Source organism: Scomber japonicus, chromosome 24 (genome assembly GCF_027409825.1).
Source record: "Scomber japonicus isolate fScoJap1 chromosome 24, fScoJap1.pri, whole genome shotgun sequence".
NCBI classification, from domain to species: Eukaryota; Metazoa; Chordata; class Actinopteri; order Scombriformes; family Scombridae; genus Scomber; species Scomber japonicus.
The window spans coordinates 13,104,175-13,119,644 of record NC_070601.1 but is presented as its reverse complement, the minus strand read 5'-3'; the positions used below and the strand labels follow the sequence as shown (position 1 = coordinate 13,119,644).

Sequence of the window (15,470 nt, the reverse complement as noted above, 5' to 3'; positions counted from 1 at the left end):
TTTCTTCTTTTTTTATCTGACACTGCAAAAAAATAATGTCTCAACTCAGTGAAAGTGGAAACTAATATTAATAAACAATATTTTTATGCAACTTTTTTTTAACTGAGGCACACGGGTTAAATGTAAATCTGTAAGATTTATAGATTCTTAACCACAAATTTCCATGTTCTCCCACCCGTAGGTGCCAGGAGGAGTTTCAGTTGCGCTCCAGCCAGACGTACATGCGCTCTCGGGTGCTGGAGGCTGAGCAGGGCATTTGTCAGCAGTGCGGCCTCCACGCCCACGACCTCTTCCTGAAGGTCCGCAACGCCCCGCCTTCCCAGCGCAAGGAGATGCTAGAGAACACTTGGCTCTCGCAGCTGTCACTCAAAGAGGTCAGACGCCAGAGCAGACACTTTTTTGTTTGTCTTACAGATATTTCAGTGGAAGCCAGATGTAAAAATATGTCGGTAAGTCTGCAGCACTCAGTTATTGTTGGTCTTGTTTTAATAATAAGCAGCATTAAACTTCAACTGAGTGGGCTGATGTGCCACAACTTTCTTTCTCCCTCACAGACGTCAACGGATATGGAAATTAACTTCAGTTTACTGTCAACAACAATCTGTCATTGACTGATAATTAATAATAAACAGTAAGAGGCCAAATCATCATTAACACTAACCACAGGAAAAACATTAACCATAGTGACCGGAATATTAAAGAAGGCCAGTTTTGACTCACCGACAAAGCAAATAAGGGAACAAGTCAACAATTGAATAAAAATACTAATTTAATCGTCACTGTTTAAATTAATTTCCCTCAGAACAAATAAACTACGGTACTCCTTTCATAATAGACAATAGTTGACTCTAGATTGAATACATGTCAACACCGACGCACAACTAAAAAAAAAAAATCATTAATTTTCACATCTGTATAATGTGACACGTTGCATACTGGGATTGTTAGCAGAAAGTATTGTACATCCCATAGACACTACTTTTTTAGTCAGTTGTTATCATTTGTATGGACACTACATACACTTAACACTCAGACACAAAAGACTCTCACTCAGATACTGGACGGTAACGATAGTGCGCTATAGTGATTTTGGACACTGAATAAAGGCCATTTTATGCTAGAGAAGAGCTAGCTGCTATTACATTGCAAATTAAAAGTTTTTAAAACTTTTCCAAACAGCATCAGTTAAATATGAAGAGAAGCAGTTGTCATATAGACAGATGAGATGGGGTCACCGTTTATAGGGATGATGGCACATATTTCCATATTTTCAGTTTCTGTTGGAACAGTTGTCTGAACAGTTGTCTGTTCAACAAATAAAAAAATAAGGATCTCCCTCCTCCGCAACAGGCCAATCATGGCGTGAAGTGGGTGTTAATGTCATATTGTCTATTTTGGAAAGTTATATAAATTTTTTGGATGGAATTTCCAAAGCTGTTAAACCATCCAGCGAGCACTTCTGAAGAAGTCTACTGGCAGAGGCTACAGACATGCTGTTGGTTCATTGAAGCTGATTTATGGCAGGTCATGTGACACTTTTGCACAGTGTTGCGTGTCAGAAAAAAGTGTCGCTCAAATTTCCTTTCATGTCCCACACCTTGAGAATTATGTTATGTAACGGACCCCATCATATTTTGTCATACAGTCTTATTGGATGGTATTACTAACGTCGCCATGGAGATTGTAATTTTCACTTAACTTGTAACGTCTTTGTTCAATTAGTCATAATTTGGATGATATAATTTAACTAAACAAACCGGCTAGAGGCTAGCTAGTTACCATGGAAACCAAAGCATAAATTGAAAGCATCTCACATAAATGGAATGGAAGCATGTTATCAAGCTAACGTTTGTTAATTTACACTAAACACAGGTAGAGCTGAGGCAGTTGGGGCTTGTCTTCAGACATTTAGGAAGATTTAGGTGATTTTAGAAGCTCGTGGTTTAAGTGAAATTAGGTTGCTAACAAATAACTTAAAAGTAGTGAAAATGCTACAATATACACATTAACTTGAGTCTCCTGATGAGACACACAAAAAATGGCTTTCCTTGTCAGCTATTTAGTTGTGTTTGTGTTAGTGCAAAAATAAAAAACACCCTGTACTCTCCATTCCACCCACCTACACACACACGCACGCACATACACACACACACACACTCGCAGGTTGATCTGCACTCTAAGGGGCCAGCTCCCAGTAAATGGATTGCTGGGCCCATTGATTTTTTTCCCAGTGCCAGGCCTCGACCAGTAAGCCTGTTTGATTTGGTTGGCTGTTATCCTGCAAAGCCAGCCCCCCCCCCCCCACAACCCTCCCCCTCCATCCCCTTACACACACACACACATACGCTCACTGCCCACCCTCCTCCCTTCCCAGCACCGCCGGCAGCAGCATCAGCGCCGATCGATGTACCAAGCTTTAGAGGAAACAAACTCAGCCACATGATAAGACGCCACAGCGGTGGAGAAGCCTCGAGATTATAGGCTCATTCTTTGGTTCATACTGGGGGTTCTGGTGTGTGTGTGTGTGTGTGTGTGTGTGTGTGTGTATCCTAGTGCGTGTACATGTGTATATAGTTCTTTATGTGTACCTAAGGGTCTATTTTGGTCTGTGTGAGTGTGTGTATATGGGAATTTTGGTGTGTGTGGATTGTATTATGGCCTTCAGGTGCCTGTGAGCAGAATGTTGTGTGTGTGTGTGTAGAGTGTGTAGTACTCGGATCTTTTGGTGGAGTAAGGTGTATGGCGTTGGCACAAAAGGAGGTTCAATTGACTGGAGTGCGTGTGTGCGTGTCTGTGTGTGTGTGTGATGTGAGCTGCCCTGTTCTTTAAATCTGTTAGGATCAATTCCATCAATTCCTGGCCGCCTTAATGTCGGCAGAGTAGCACTCAAAGCAGGAAAATGGATTTTTGGTCCTGAACTCTTCCCATCAGGCGTCTCTTTTTCTGTTTCTAATTCTTTCAATCATCTTTTGGTCTTGCACTTGCTTGCTCCATATCCTCTCTTACGTCCTTTCTTTTTTTCTTATCTATCTCTCTCGCGCCTTCTTTTTTTAAAAAGTAAAACATTGTATTCAGATGCACAGCAGCAACGCCTGAAAGCAAGAGCATGCTGGTGCAGTTTCCAGGTAATTGTGTTCCCAGTGTTTCCTCTCTGCTGCTCTGGACCTCAGTTAATCTGGTCCTGCAGAGATACACAGGAGCAATCCAGGTCCTGGGAAGCTCCAACTTCTAACTCATTAGCTCTATATGAATGTGTGTAAAATCAATATATAAAATACCAGTCAGTTTCTGTTTTTTACGCCTCCTCCTGTGTGATGACTATAGATTTAATTAGTGAATTAGAAATGATAGATGTATTGATGATTCATAAGCATTTTTCCAAATATGTTTAATTTAACATGATTGATATAGTGCTGAAACAAGTGGCCAATAATCAATTAGTCCATCAATGAAAAGTTAATTAAGTAGTTATTAAAACAGTTGTAAATCACTGGAGTCATTTATCAAGCAAATGTGGCCAAAAAAATGCTGATTCAACCTTTTCAAATATGAAGTTTTGTTGCTTTTTTTGTTTTATATCATTGAAATCATTTGGGATTCAGACTGTTGGTCAAACAAAACAAGCTATTTAAAATTTGCACTTTTTCTGTCATTTTATATCAACTAATCAAGAAAAGGACGCACCATATGAATTAAAAATGACAATAATCATTAGCTGCAGCCTTAACTGGCCTCATAAAAACAAGACTTAAGAGTCTGTAGTCATGCTAGCAGTGCTGTGAGGCTGAGCTAAATGCTACGTTTAGGGTGTTAGAATGTGAACATTTTCACAATAGTTATATAATAATAGTTGTTAGCTTTTTTAGCTTCTCTTCCAGCTATCTGCTCTTAAGAAACTGAAGTTTAACTCAACAACAATGTTTTCTGGTTAATTATTTAGATAGTAAATAGCTACCTTGCCTTAAACCTTTGATTTACTTAGTGTTTGATGCTAGAAGCTAACATTCACACAACAGTCTTATGATAATAGTTGGTAGCTTTTCTAGCTTCACTTTAAGCTAACTGCTCTTAAGAAGCAGAGGTCTACCTTGACAGCAATGTTATCTGGTTAATTAGTAAAATAGCTTTAAAGTTAATAGCTACGTTGCCTTAAACCTTTGATTTACTTAGTGTTTGATGCTAGAAGCAATACACAATTAATATTCATAAATAAACAGTTTGATAAAATAACTGATAGAAAACCAGGTTTTTGCTGTCTACAATAATCAATGACTAACAATGTGTGAAACAATACTGAAAAGAGCTGCGCTGAAGCAGAAAATGTACAATTACAATGTCACAGCTTTTTTTAATTTGCTCATGGAAAAGTTGCCACATGGTTTTCACTGAAAGCCACAACATGGTGTTATATACCATATTAGTCATAAAGTTGAAACTTGAAAATATGAGTTACTATAAAGCCAGAAACAGCTTGAAAACATAAATATGGAATTTAGAAGTGTGTAGCCTCTTATTCCCTGTGGTTTTTTTAACCTAATTTCTTTGTCTTTGTCAAGCTGACTTACAAGTACTCACTGATTTAGCTCCCCTTCAGCCTCTCATTAAGTAGGTCAACAACATTTTGGTGATTCATACGGTTGTACCTAAGGCGTCCGATGGATAATAGAAAGTCAAAGTTCATCATCAGTGATTTGGGGCAATTATTGTTTTCATCAACTGCTCTGATCCTCACAAACAAACAGGCTCATATTAATGTCAGCATTTTACTACAAAGACCTTTATCACATGCCTAGTTTCTGCAGTTTGCCTTTATTATTTCCTGTTGTGGATTTTCTGCCATTTATGTGCCTCGCTGTCATGTGTGCTCCTCGAGACATATTTGTTTTCTTCTTCTTTTTATTGTCAAGCACATTGCAGAAGTGCCCCTGCGGTGCTGAGATTTGTTTAATATGAATGATTTGGTGTGTGTGCGCGCCATGAAATAACAATTTAGGTCGCTGTGGCACTCTGAGAGAGACTGGGCTTTACTAAAGACATCACATCAGCTCAAAAAAAATTAACTTGAGCATAGATGGATGGTTTGGGAGGGCGGTGCAATCACGCCTTGTTTTTGGCAATTTAGGGCGATATGAGAAAGCATCCAAGGGTAGTGAGTATACTGAGAAGCTCACTGTTTCCTGTGTGTGTGTGTGTGTGTGTGTGTGTGTGTGTGTGTGTGTGTGTTTACAGCTGAACGAGATGATCCGTGCTCCGGTTGAAGGGGGTTTCTGGCAGGTCGACCACATCCGGCCGGTCTACAGTGGAGGAGGACAGTGCTCTTTGGACAACCTGCAAACGCTCTGCACCGTCTGCCACAAAGCTGTATGTGCAACACTCCGCATCACTGCACCCATCACAAGCGCAACACCGGCTTTTAGAGCCAAAAGGGGCTTAAGGGGCAAAAGCAATTTGTCTAACATTTAAGGTGCACAGTGGATAGAGCTCTCCTTTATCCCTGTATAAAAAAGAAAGCCTCATCACTCATGTTGAGGATGGTAGAAAGTGGCAGTAATGTGATACATGGTCAAACACATTGATCAAAAGTCATACCATTCTTCACAGAGCTCTATATTGCCAGTAATAACATCACATGATGTGGCCGTATGTCATCTTGATACATAGCATTTTGTTGCTCTATATCCGTCTTGGGGAAAATTTGGCTTCTTGAGCTCCTTCAGTCAATATTTCATAATCACGATTCTTAAAAGACAGAAGCGATTAGAGAGCAGAGGTTTCAATACAGAATACAGCTTTCATTGTAACCCGAAATGTGCTTTACTGTCACGCCAGCCCGCATTTTTGTCAGAGTGGGTGTCAGTTTTGGAAGGGGGCGCTTTACACGTCGACGTACATAAACTGATGTGGAGAACTGCGCGTTGTGATAAGGGGATCCTCTCGCTGTTTATGCCACCGCGCCGACACTTTAATCTAGAGATGCTCGATATATTGATCTCACTTTTCTCTACAGCGGCCTCGACTGCAGATTTAACCTCTTACATCATGTTCCTTTTTTTTTTTTTTTCCCTTTCCTTCCCCGCAGAGGACGGCTAAGCAAGCCAAAGAACGGAGCCAGATGAAGAAGAGCACCGCAGCCTCCAAGGTTGCGTCAGACATCAGCAGATTCTTCGTCAAGAAATGAGATGGGAGGGTTTTTAACAGCGGAGGTTCGCCGCTCTAAATGGCGCCCTGGTTTGTGAATAGGTGTAAACATGTCCTTAGATGAACTGCTGAATCCCGCCGTAGCTGGCAGTGTGGATGAAGACACATCATGATCCTTCAATGACACACTGACAGATACGGATAAAAAAAAAAAGACTAAATTATCTTCGATCATACTTTTCTATGTGATCATATCAGCTTCATCCTTGTGGAAGTCAGGACTCTGCTGCAGGACCGAGGTAACGCTTTAAGATCTGCTTTAAAAAAAAAAAAAACACAGTGAAGACTGCATCAGATGCAAATTGCAGCCAACTCCCCTTCTCGTCCCCGAACCGTCACGAGTGCGGTAGTTTTGATTTATGACGGGCCCCTTTTTTGCTCCAGGCTGAAATGGAGCAGGTTGTTTAGACTAGAGAGATGCTGCTATTTTAAGATTTTGCAAACTTGGTATAAAGTAGCAGGTGAGAGATGAATCGCTTTGTGATTAAAACTATGGCAGAAAATGCATCCAAGTGTCCTCATTGGCGTCCTCATTGGCAACAAGTGACGCATTGTAAATCTACTCTTATTTTTTATTTTTTGGAAGATAAATGGATGTTCTCTTGTGAAATAAAAACCTATTTTCATCTTGTTTCATGTTCTTCTGTTCTGGTGCTTTAACCGCAGTTCGGACTGTAAATACACCAAAACGTTGGCTGATCTGACAAGCTAGCAAATCGTTTCATCGCCTCAAGTCAGGAACATTATTGTCCATGTCCACGCATCTACCTCCTCTTCAGCTGTGCTTGATGATCTGAGCAGAGCTAGAGTCAGTCAAGAGGGCTATGTTTAGAGAGACGGAGAGCAGAGTTACTATGGAAACAAGGCTCCGGGTTCAGCAATGTCGGGAATATTGAATCTGTTCTTGTGAGAGTTATACAATGAGCCAGACAGACATCAGAAACTCCAATCAATATCAGCAGGCTCCTGTGAAAATGAGGCCGTCACATTCCTCCGCAGCAGAAATTCACTTCCTCTCTCTCCGGCTGCTGAGCATCCAGGTTGACGTTGCGCATGTCGTCATGTCGTCGTGTCATCGTGTCAGTGTGTCTGTCTGTCAGCCGTGTCAAACTCCCAGCTCAGCAGATTCCGAGCGTCGCCGGAAAGTTTTGAATTTTTCTGGCAGCCCCCAACTTCTCTCAGCCTATCAGGGTGCTCGATAGGAGCCACAGCTTCCAACTTTCTTGGAGCCCATGTGGGTGCGAGTGTGGGTGTGTGTGTATTTCCCCTACGGCTGCTCCAGGTCTCCACTTAATAAGACCGTTGTTCCTCTCCTGTCCAAACCGACAAGCTTTGTGAGTAATGAACATCTCCCAGGCAGCCTTCCAACAACAGCAGGATTCGGTGTCAGTCCATGTCAGCAGCCAATGACTCTGATCTGCTGCTTTATTGCACCCAAAAGATGTGTGTGTGCGTGTGTGTGTGTGTGTGTGTGTGTGTGTGTGTGTGTGTGTGTGTGTGTGTGGACGGAAAAAAGTAGTGAGGAAAAGTCGCTGAGTGTGTTTTCTGTGTGTTACACAAATGGAGCGTGTGTGTGTGTGTGTGTGTTTGGCAGAGGGGGAAAGTGTACATTGGAAGAGGAGGAGGGGAAGTGTGTGTGCTTGGCAGACGGAGCCATTAATGAGGCAGCGCCCAGATGAAGACGTCTCGTGTTCCTCCCCGCAGGGTCTGCTGGGTAAAGAGTAGCGCTTACAGCCGCGTGACACTGTTTGCGTTGGACACCTTTATCTACCCAAAAGAAAAACATCACCGCCGCAGCTGATGACTGTAATAAAGATGGACTCAAACACTGACGGACGACTGCAGAGGTTTGCATGTTTGCTCTCTGTCTAACCCACCACCTCCACCTCCCTTCCTCCTCTACTTAAAAAAAAAAAAAAAAGTCACAGTGAGAGCAACACACAACTCCCTTTTTCCATCAAAAGCAATCACCGTCTTTTGCCTCGGTGCCACCGCTGCAGACGTGTCAACTGGTTACATAGCAACGCGGTGTACGGCGAGCGTCACATGGCCAAAATTAGCTGCAAATATCTAGCGGAAATAATCACATATAGTTAGAAAATCACAGTATAGTGACAAAGACGAGACAATAGAGAAAAAGAAAAGGAGTGCCATCGGAAGAAAATCCAAGAGAATGGAATTAAACGGAAGTACACTGCAAAAACACCACAGCAGTGAACCTGTATTATAAAACATATAAATCTCATGGTCTATAAAGAACAAGTCTGCTGGTGTTCTATATTTTGTATACATTTTAAACATAAATATGTTTAATCTGTGCATCCAAAGTCTGCCAAATAGCTCCATTATTGTCCAAAAACTATAAAACTCAGTCTTCAGTTTCTGTAACTTGACATGTGAAACCACAAGCTAACGGTAAGGTGAAGTTTGATGGGCAAATCATGTTTGAATGGATGAATCTATGCATCTGTTCCCTTGATGATGTTCCTTTGTACCTCTTCCACAGAAGACATTGTCATTGTGAGAACAGCACAGGTGTTGCTAATAACATTAACGATGGCTCTGTTAAAATATTAAATGCAATTCAGCCATCATTTCTTCTACCGCATACAACACAATGTGAAACTGGCCTGTTACCATGAACATGGCCACTGAATACACTGCACTACATACCTGCTGCCTGAAACACTCAGTAGTGCAACTGATGTGTATTAATCCATACCTGACAACAGACTCTATCAAACACACTATTTTATTTGAAATATGTTTTCTCAAAGCTGGAAATCATTTTGATAGATGAAACTATATTTATGACCTGTTAAACACGGATTTAACACTAGGACTTAGATGGACTAAAACAATTTTGCTTATGGTGGGATTTGGTGAGATCTGATGAGAAAGACCTTCCTTCTACATGCTAACATCAGTGGTGCAACTTGGTTGCTCAATGTAGGTCATAGGACCTCCAGGGGCCCTTGACAGGGCTCCTGGGGGGTCCGCAGCAAATTGAGAAATAGATTAATGTCACCGTCACTCAATTCCATAGGAATTTCTCCAATTACAGTCATTACATGATGTATAAGACTTATTATTGTAATTGTAGGCTTCAATCTCACCATCAGCTCCCATAGGTGGTGGTGACACAATGGGTCTTTTTATCGTCTTTTTCTTTGACATGAAAATCTTTGAAAAGTGCTGTTCTGACCAGGCAACACTCAACAGTAAACTATACAAATCATTCATAATTCAATCATGATTTGCATTCAGACAGCAAGGCGTTATATTTGGCGCCATTCTGTTGGTTATTCCATTTCAACCTCGCCTGCCCCCTTAATCTACTTTGGCCTTTTCAGCTGAAGGAAGCGTTTCTACAAACCCAATCTTGTGTGACAGGTGTGATGGAGAAGGGCCAATAAAAGCCTGCACAGCGCGCTGCATGCAGCCGTCGGCTCTCCAATCCGTGGCTCAAGCCTGCTGCGGTTTGACTCCTGGCTGCCATACTCTCAGCTGTGATCCCTCTGTGTCTGTGACCCTCCCTGCCCTTCAGCAAGGAAAAGGAAATAGACACGAGGGAGGCCGTCCCCCTGCTGCTCTCCTTCAGGAATGAGAAATGGGAACGGCGCCGTCTCTGTCTTACCAAAGTATCCCTGATATTCCGTCATTTGGCATAATGTGAACTGCAGAACCTCATTATAGAAAAGGAATGGACCTCCAGTCAGACCTTTGCGGTGTTGTGTTGCAACATCAAGTAAGCTTGTATTCTGAAAGGCTGCACCCATATCATCTAATTGAACTCCGGCGTCGGCATTTAGGAAGCAATTCTTGGCTTTCAAACAGCCACAGCCGATGAGAGGCTTTTGTCTTTATTGTCATATTATCTCTTGGGATGGTGATGAGATGATTAATCATTTCCTGCTGCAGCCCCTCGCTCGCAGAAGGCTGGCATCACTCGGCAGAGCGCGACGCCCTGGGTGGAGGAAAACGGTATTATAGTCCAGGTAATTAATCTTATTAAAACACCCTCTCTGGTTGCACAGAGATGTTCTTGAGGAGCGCTGCAACAGAAGGCGTTTTCTAAAATAGGGCTTATCCATCCTGATGACTGTCATATACGCAAATGATATTCCAAGAGAAAACTGCAGCTGAGGGGAGTAACAGAAAATCGATACAACAATTTCATGTAAACCTCGGCTGGCTATTTTTCTAATGTCATCCGGCATGGTAGGGGATATGCAGCGCTAAAAGGATGCTTTCTCATTGCTCAGCTGGAGGTGGCTTTTGTCAAGTCCAAATTCTATTTATTCAAGATGGCTCCCTGGTTGTCTCCCAAGATGCATGGCATGCTGCGGATTAAGACCAAAAAACTCAATCAATTCACCCAGCAGGAGATCAGGGGAAATAACAGATAAGGTTCTTAGCATAATTCATACAGTCCCCAATCTGGCTAGGATTAATGTATGTCTTCGCCATGACTCGCTTTCATTTGTATGTTGGAGCTTGTGTGGGGCTAAAATTTGTGGCCCACTACAATCAGGCTTTGTTTGGAAAGGCTCCTGTGAGGGTCCGACCACATCGTTTCACACAGCTTTGGCACCTAGCTAACACAACATAGGGCCGGTGTAATCTCATTTGTCTTCTAATGATTCAGATTTTTGTGCTTTATAGCATTCTGTGTTTGCATATCAATCCAAAAAAAAACAAGTGAGTAATGAAAATGGCTCCCTATTGTGTGAAAGCACTTAAAACTAAGCCAAAACTGCACACGGTGGTATCTTAACATACATTTCATACATTACATTAAGTCACACAAGAGTCCTGGCAGCACTTGACATCTGAGGATAAAAGCCACAGTAGGCTACAGCGTTACCGTTTTCCCCCCTTTCATGTATTCTGTGTTCAGATGATTGAGGTTAAAAATGGAAAGCTGAACAAAACGCCCTCCGACAAGTTCCCTTTTCATGAGCCTTTAAAAGACATCTTTTCATCTCCCATTTCATTTTGCGGCTATTGATCAGCCATCTTTCATAGATTGCTTCCAGACATCTATTCAGCCGCTCTGTCGCTGCTCAGCATGCCTCTATTTCATAGGTCTTAATGGCAAGGTCTGGCTTTTGTGCTTAGATTAAAACCTGAATTGCAATCACTTAAATCGCCAATGGATTCACAGGAAATCATCTTTGTTGACTTGTTGTGGAAATCAACAGCTTGGAAAGTTTCACAGTGGGACGCGAAAATGCATAGATTTACAAATTCGGGGGGCAAAAACAGGACTTCTCATGCTTCATCCTGTAAAATTAGGATGTTTTTTTCCCCCCTTCCTCTTCAGCGCACCAGCCAGAAAAAGGTCATGTCAGTCTTGTGACAAGAGTGACAGGTCTGGGGCATCATTACTGAGACTTGGAAGGTCCGTGTAAGCACCTTTGGTCACCTCAGGAGAATAGATCCCTGCCGCGCTGCCGCCGGCCTAATGAGCACAGTCAGCCCTGCATCTAATGAGGAGAGGGCGATTGCGACTGTCTTCCATCAGCCCTATGCTCCGTTGGTACAACATCCCATAATGCCTTGAACACACGGTGTGAGCAACTGAACGGCGGCAGGTATCTTGTCACACATCAATGCGTAGACGGCGATATCTGCGAAAGGAGTCTGGCGAAAGGTCCGGAGCTGAAAACATGTCCAGGTTCATTTTAGGTTGACTTCCATCCACACACACTTCTTCATGGTCAATAAGATAATGTGACAGCACTTCTGGACAGGCTGCAAGAAATAAATCGAGGCATTACGAGAAAACTAATATATCGACAGCCTGTCTATGTGGTCGCTTGTTTCCAGCTGGCATAACACGCTTGGATTCTACTAAGACAGTCTTTTTTTAGTTCCTAGGCAAACATTTTGTGAATTCTTGGCATGTCAATCTTAAAAAATCGCTCTCTAACACTCCCTTTTGGTGCTGTTCTCAGCCTCTTTGCATTTCATATTAGAATGTGTGTAATGCTTTATGGATGCCGAAAGGGAACCTCGGCCGTAGTCGCTTCCTCTTAACCCTCCAGCAGCTGAAATGCATCTCACTTCACCTTTTTGTCCCACGTATAGCCACAGGCTTGTAGTTTAACAGCTAAATCAGCTCTTACATCCGCCTTTACAAAGGATATGTTTTCATTGCTGTCTCTTATTATTTTAAAACACACATGAACATCTTTCAGTGGAAATTCGGTGCACAGATTGGCTTTGGACTCTGGACAATTGCTTCGCCTTCAATGGTGATCCAAATCTGGGATTTCTGCCACTAGATGATTATCACCTTGTCTCTGTAATTATAAAAAAGTAGCAAAGAATACAGACTTGTTTTCCAAAAGTTTGGGAGAAGTTCTTCAAGGGGCCAAGAAACCTGTTGGAGTTGAATTTTCAAGTGTTAGGAGAGATTTCTTTGGGTGTAAGTTGGAGAGTTGTACGGCGTTGGCGGACTCTTTTTTTCCCCTCATACTTAGCAAATTAGTCCAGTCAAATCAGGAAGCAAGGAGACACCTTTTCTTAACAGCAAACACAATTACTCCCGTTCTGCTAAAATACATTTGGCATTTAAAAACAGCCGAGCTTGTTTAAAGGTGTGATGTGAGATACTGTGCAGCCTTCCCTCCCTCCTATACAGTATCAGTAGACAGCTCAGCCTATTAATACACTCAAGAGAAGGTACTGTAATTACTGTGACCATAAAGAATGTGCCATTTGTGCCCTTTCTTTTTGATATCATGAACATATGGTGGCTAACATTGCTCAATAAAAACGACCAGCCTCAAATTAGTTCAGAAATGATATGGGTGGCTGTTGCCGTGCACGACGGCTAAAAATACTAAGTGAATGAGAATATGCAACCGATCTTTCATCATGTATGTAAATCGGACTTCACACTGATGCTAAACCAATTATACCTGTGTCACAAATGTCCATTGAAATTTATTGATAAGTACTTTCACAATTGGCTGTTTGAGTGGGTAGAATTTGGCCACTCAACCGTGGACATCTTCACACCCACACCACTTTTTTGTGTGTATATTGAGTTATGCCAGTTTCTCAATTACTGTGTGAGTGGGCTGGTGCAAAAAAAAAAATAAAGGAGGGAGGGGGGGGGGGTTGGCTATAGCAACATTCACCATCAACCCACACAGAATTATTCTATGTGATGATATAAATCTTATTAAATATTGTGATAGCAGGCAGGTTTGGCAGCCAGGATGAAAGTGAGCGAGGTGTTTCGATATACCTGGAGGAGCGAAGGCTTTTTAGCAAGTTTGGACGGTTTAACACACGGCAGAAGCATTGATGCTAATCCTGACTGTGTAAAAATGGAGTCAACACCGTGCCAGTGTTTATATAAGTCCACACCGTTGGATAATCTAACTTTATTTAAAGGTAGTTTTGAAAGCACCGTGTCCTGGATTCATATCTGGTGTGCAATAAATCACTCTGGGAAATATAGGGTGCACTGCAGCAGCTGGTCAGTGGGTGTTACGATCAATTTTGTTATTAGACAAATGAGAGTCAGTTGTGATTGGAAGCAGTGTTGGTTAAATCAATCAGAGGTACAAGAACTCTAAACTGAAGAATCTCCCAGGAGAAGAATAACTCCAATAACAAACTTAATATGTAACTTGTTATATAACTGTTCCGGACAGACTGCAAAGTGGGATGAAAAGCCTGCCGTCATAGCAGCCCAGTATCCTCCATGAATTATGTCCTGTGCTGGATGATTCTGGACTTCACCTATTACATCAAGGGGCCTGTGTTTAGTGCCGGTGCAGGAAGTGGTGGGTCGGTCTTATGTGATGCATGGAGGAAAGTAAAGGAGGTGGAGGGAGGGTGTGGAGCGAGTTAAACTTTAAAGCCTGAGACCAGAGTTTGTGTCCAATCGCAGGCCTCCATTTAACATTTATCTTTGAATTAACTGTAACCATGAAACAGGGGGAAGCAGCTAGCCTAGCTCTGACCCAAGGCAACTAAATCCACCTACGAGTACCTCGAAAGCTAGTGAACACCTTACACCACCTTACAAATGTCATAACTGTGATCCATCCTTACCCTTAACCGCACCGTAGACCTCATACTCATGAAGTGGAAACAGGAGGCCTCGCTCACACACACACACACACACACACACACACACACGCATCCAGTGGGTCGGTGAACTCATGAGGTTTACACACCTGGAGGAAATAAGATATAAGATGAGTGGCTCTGTAGATCAATGTTATAAAAGGCATTAGAGCCATTTCTGACATATATGAAAACACTAAAACTGTGTGCTCTCCCATAACTCCACACAATAAAGATGGTTATGGACAGCACTAGATCTATCTTACCATGTATTATATGTTTTAAATGTGTATGTATATTACTATCAATTACTGCTTTCGCTGTACTGTCTTTTTTCTAGTTTCTTATTTATTTTATTATTAAATGATTTTAGATATGCACTATTTGTGTTTTTGATTTTCTGGTATGAGTGGATGAGTGGATGGGTGGGGGGCGTTATAAAAATGAACAACATGCAAATGTTGGTATTTTATACTGACTCTATTACAAACCTGTTATGCTGTTAGTGAAAAGGAAGATATAGTACCATAGTTGCAATATGCTGATAATGTAGAAAAATGAGAATTGGTATTGGCAAACATTTGCATCTAATGTAATTCAGGGCTTTGTAGAATGGTCCAATAACAACAGTGTTATCTGGTGATTATAGACCCCAGAGAGGGGCGAGATGCAGTGAGTTATACAGATGGGGATATCAGCACACTATTGGAAAAAAAATCTGCTCAAGAAGAGTTGGGGAAGTGGTGAAAACGAAACGAAAAAAGTTCAAATCTTGCCTTTTTAGTCACCTGAGCACAACTGGCCAATCACTGCATGAAGCAGTCAAATTGTCAATTATTTGATACAGTGCCCCCACCTACCCAAATTCCAAAGATGGATACCTGTGGAATAAGACCAGCACTTTACATGATGCCTTAAGAGTCCTTTGACTTTTGCACCTGCCAAAAATACTTTACTGAGTGATCTGGACATATTTAAACTTACAGTTGGCTGTTTATTCTTTACATTTGTTGTGTCCTTCACCCACTCTCAAAATTACATAAAAAATATATGAAAGCATGTATCAAATACAGATTATCTTTGATTGTGTAAGAGAAATTAATTTGTCATTTCCCTGTTTAATTGACTGTGTTCCCTCTCACAAGCACTGGCCATTGTTCTCTGACAACACTAGAATAATA

The 15,470-nt window shown here is 41.8% G+C and overlaps 1 protein-coding gene across 2 annotated transcripts in view; it reads left to right on the top strand.

Annotated features, from left to right (window-relative positions):
• zranb3 (zinc finger, RAN-binding domain containing 3) overlaps positions 1-6,237 on the top strand; it is an 80,670-nt gene extending 74,433 nt beyond the window's left edge. For both annotated transcript variants that reach the window (XM_053314464.1, XM_053314463.1), the window contains exons 19-21: positions 182-374; positions 5,230-5,361; positions 6,080-6,237. In XM_053314464.1, coding sequence (XP_053170439.1) covers positions 182-374; positions 5,230-5,361; positions 6,080-6,178 — 424 coding nt within the window. In that variant the 3' untranslated portion in view covers positions 6,179-6,237. The remainder of the gene's footprint in view (positions 1-181; positions 375-5,229; positions 5,362-6,079) is intronic.
• Positions 6,238-15,470: the final 9,233 nt, after the last annotated feature.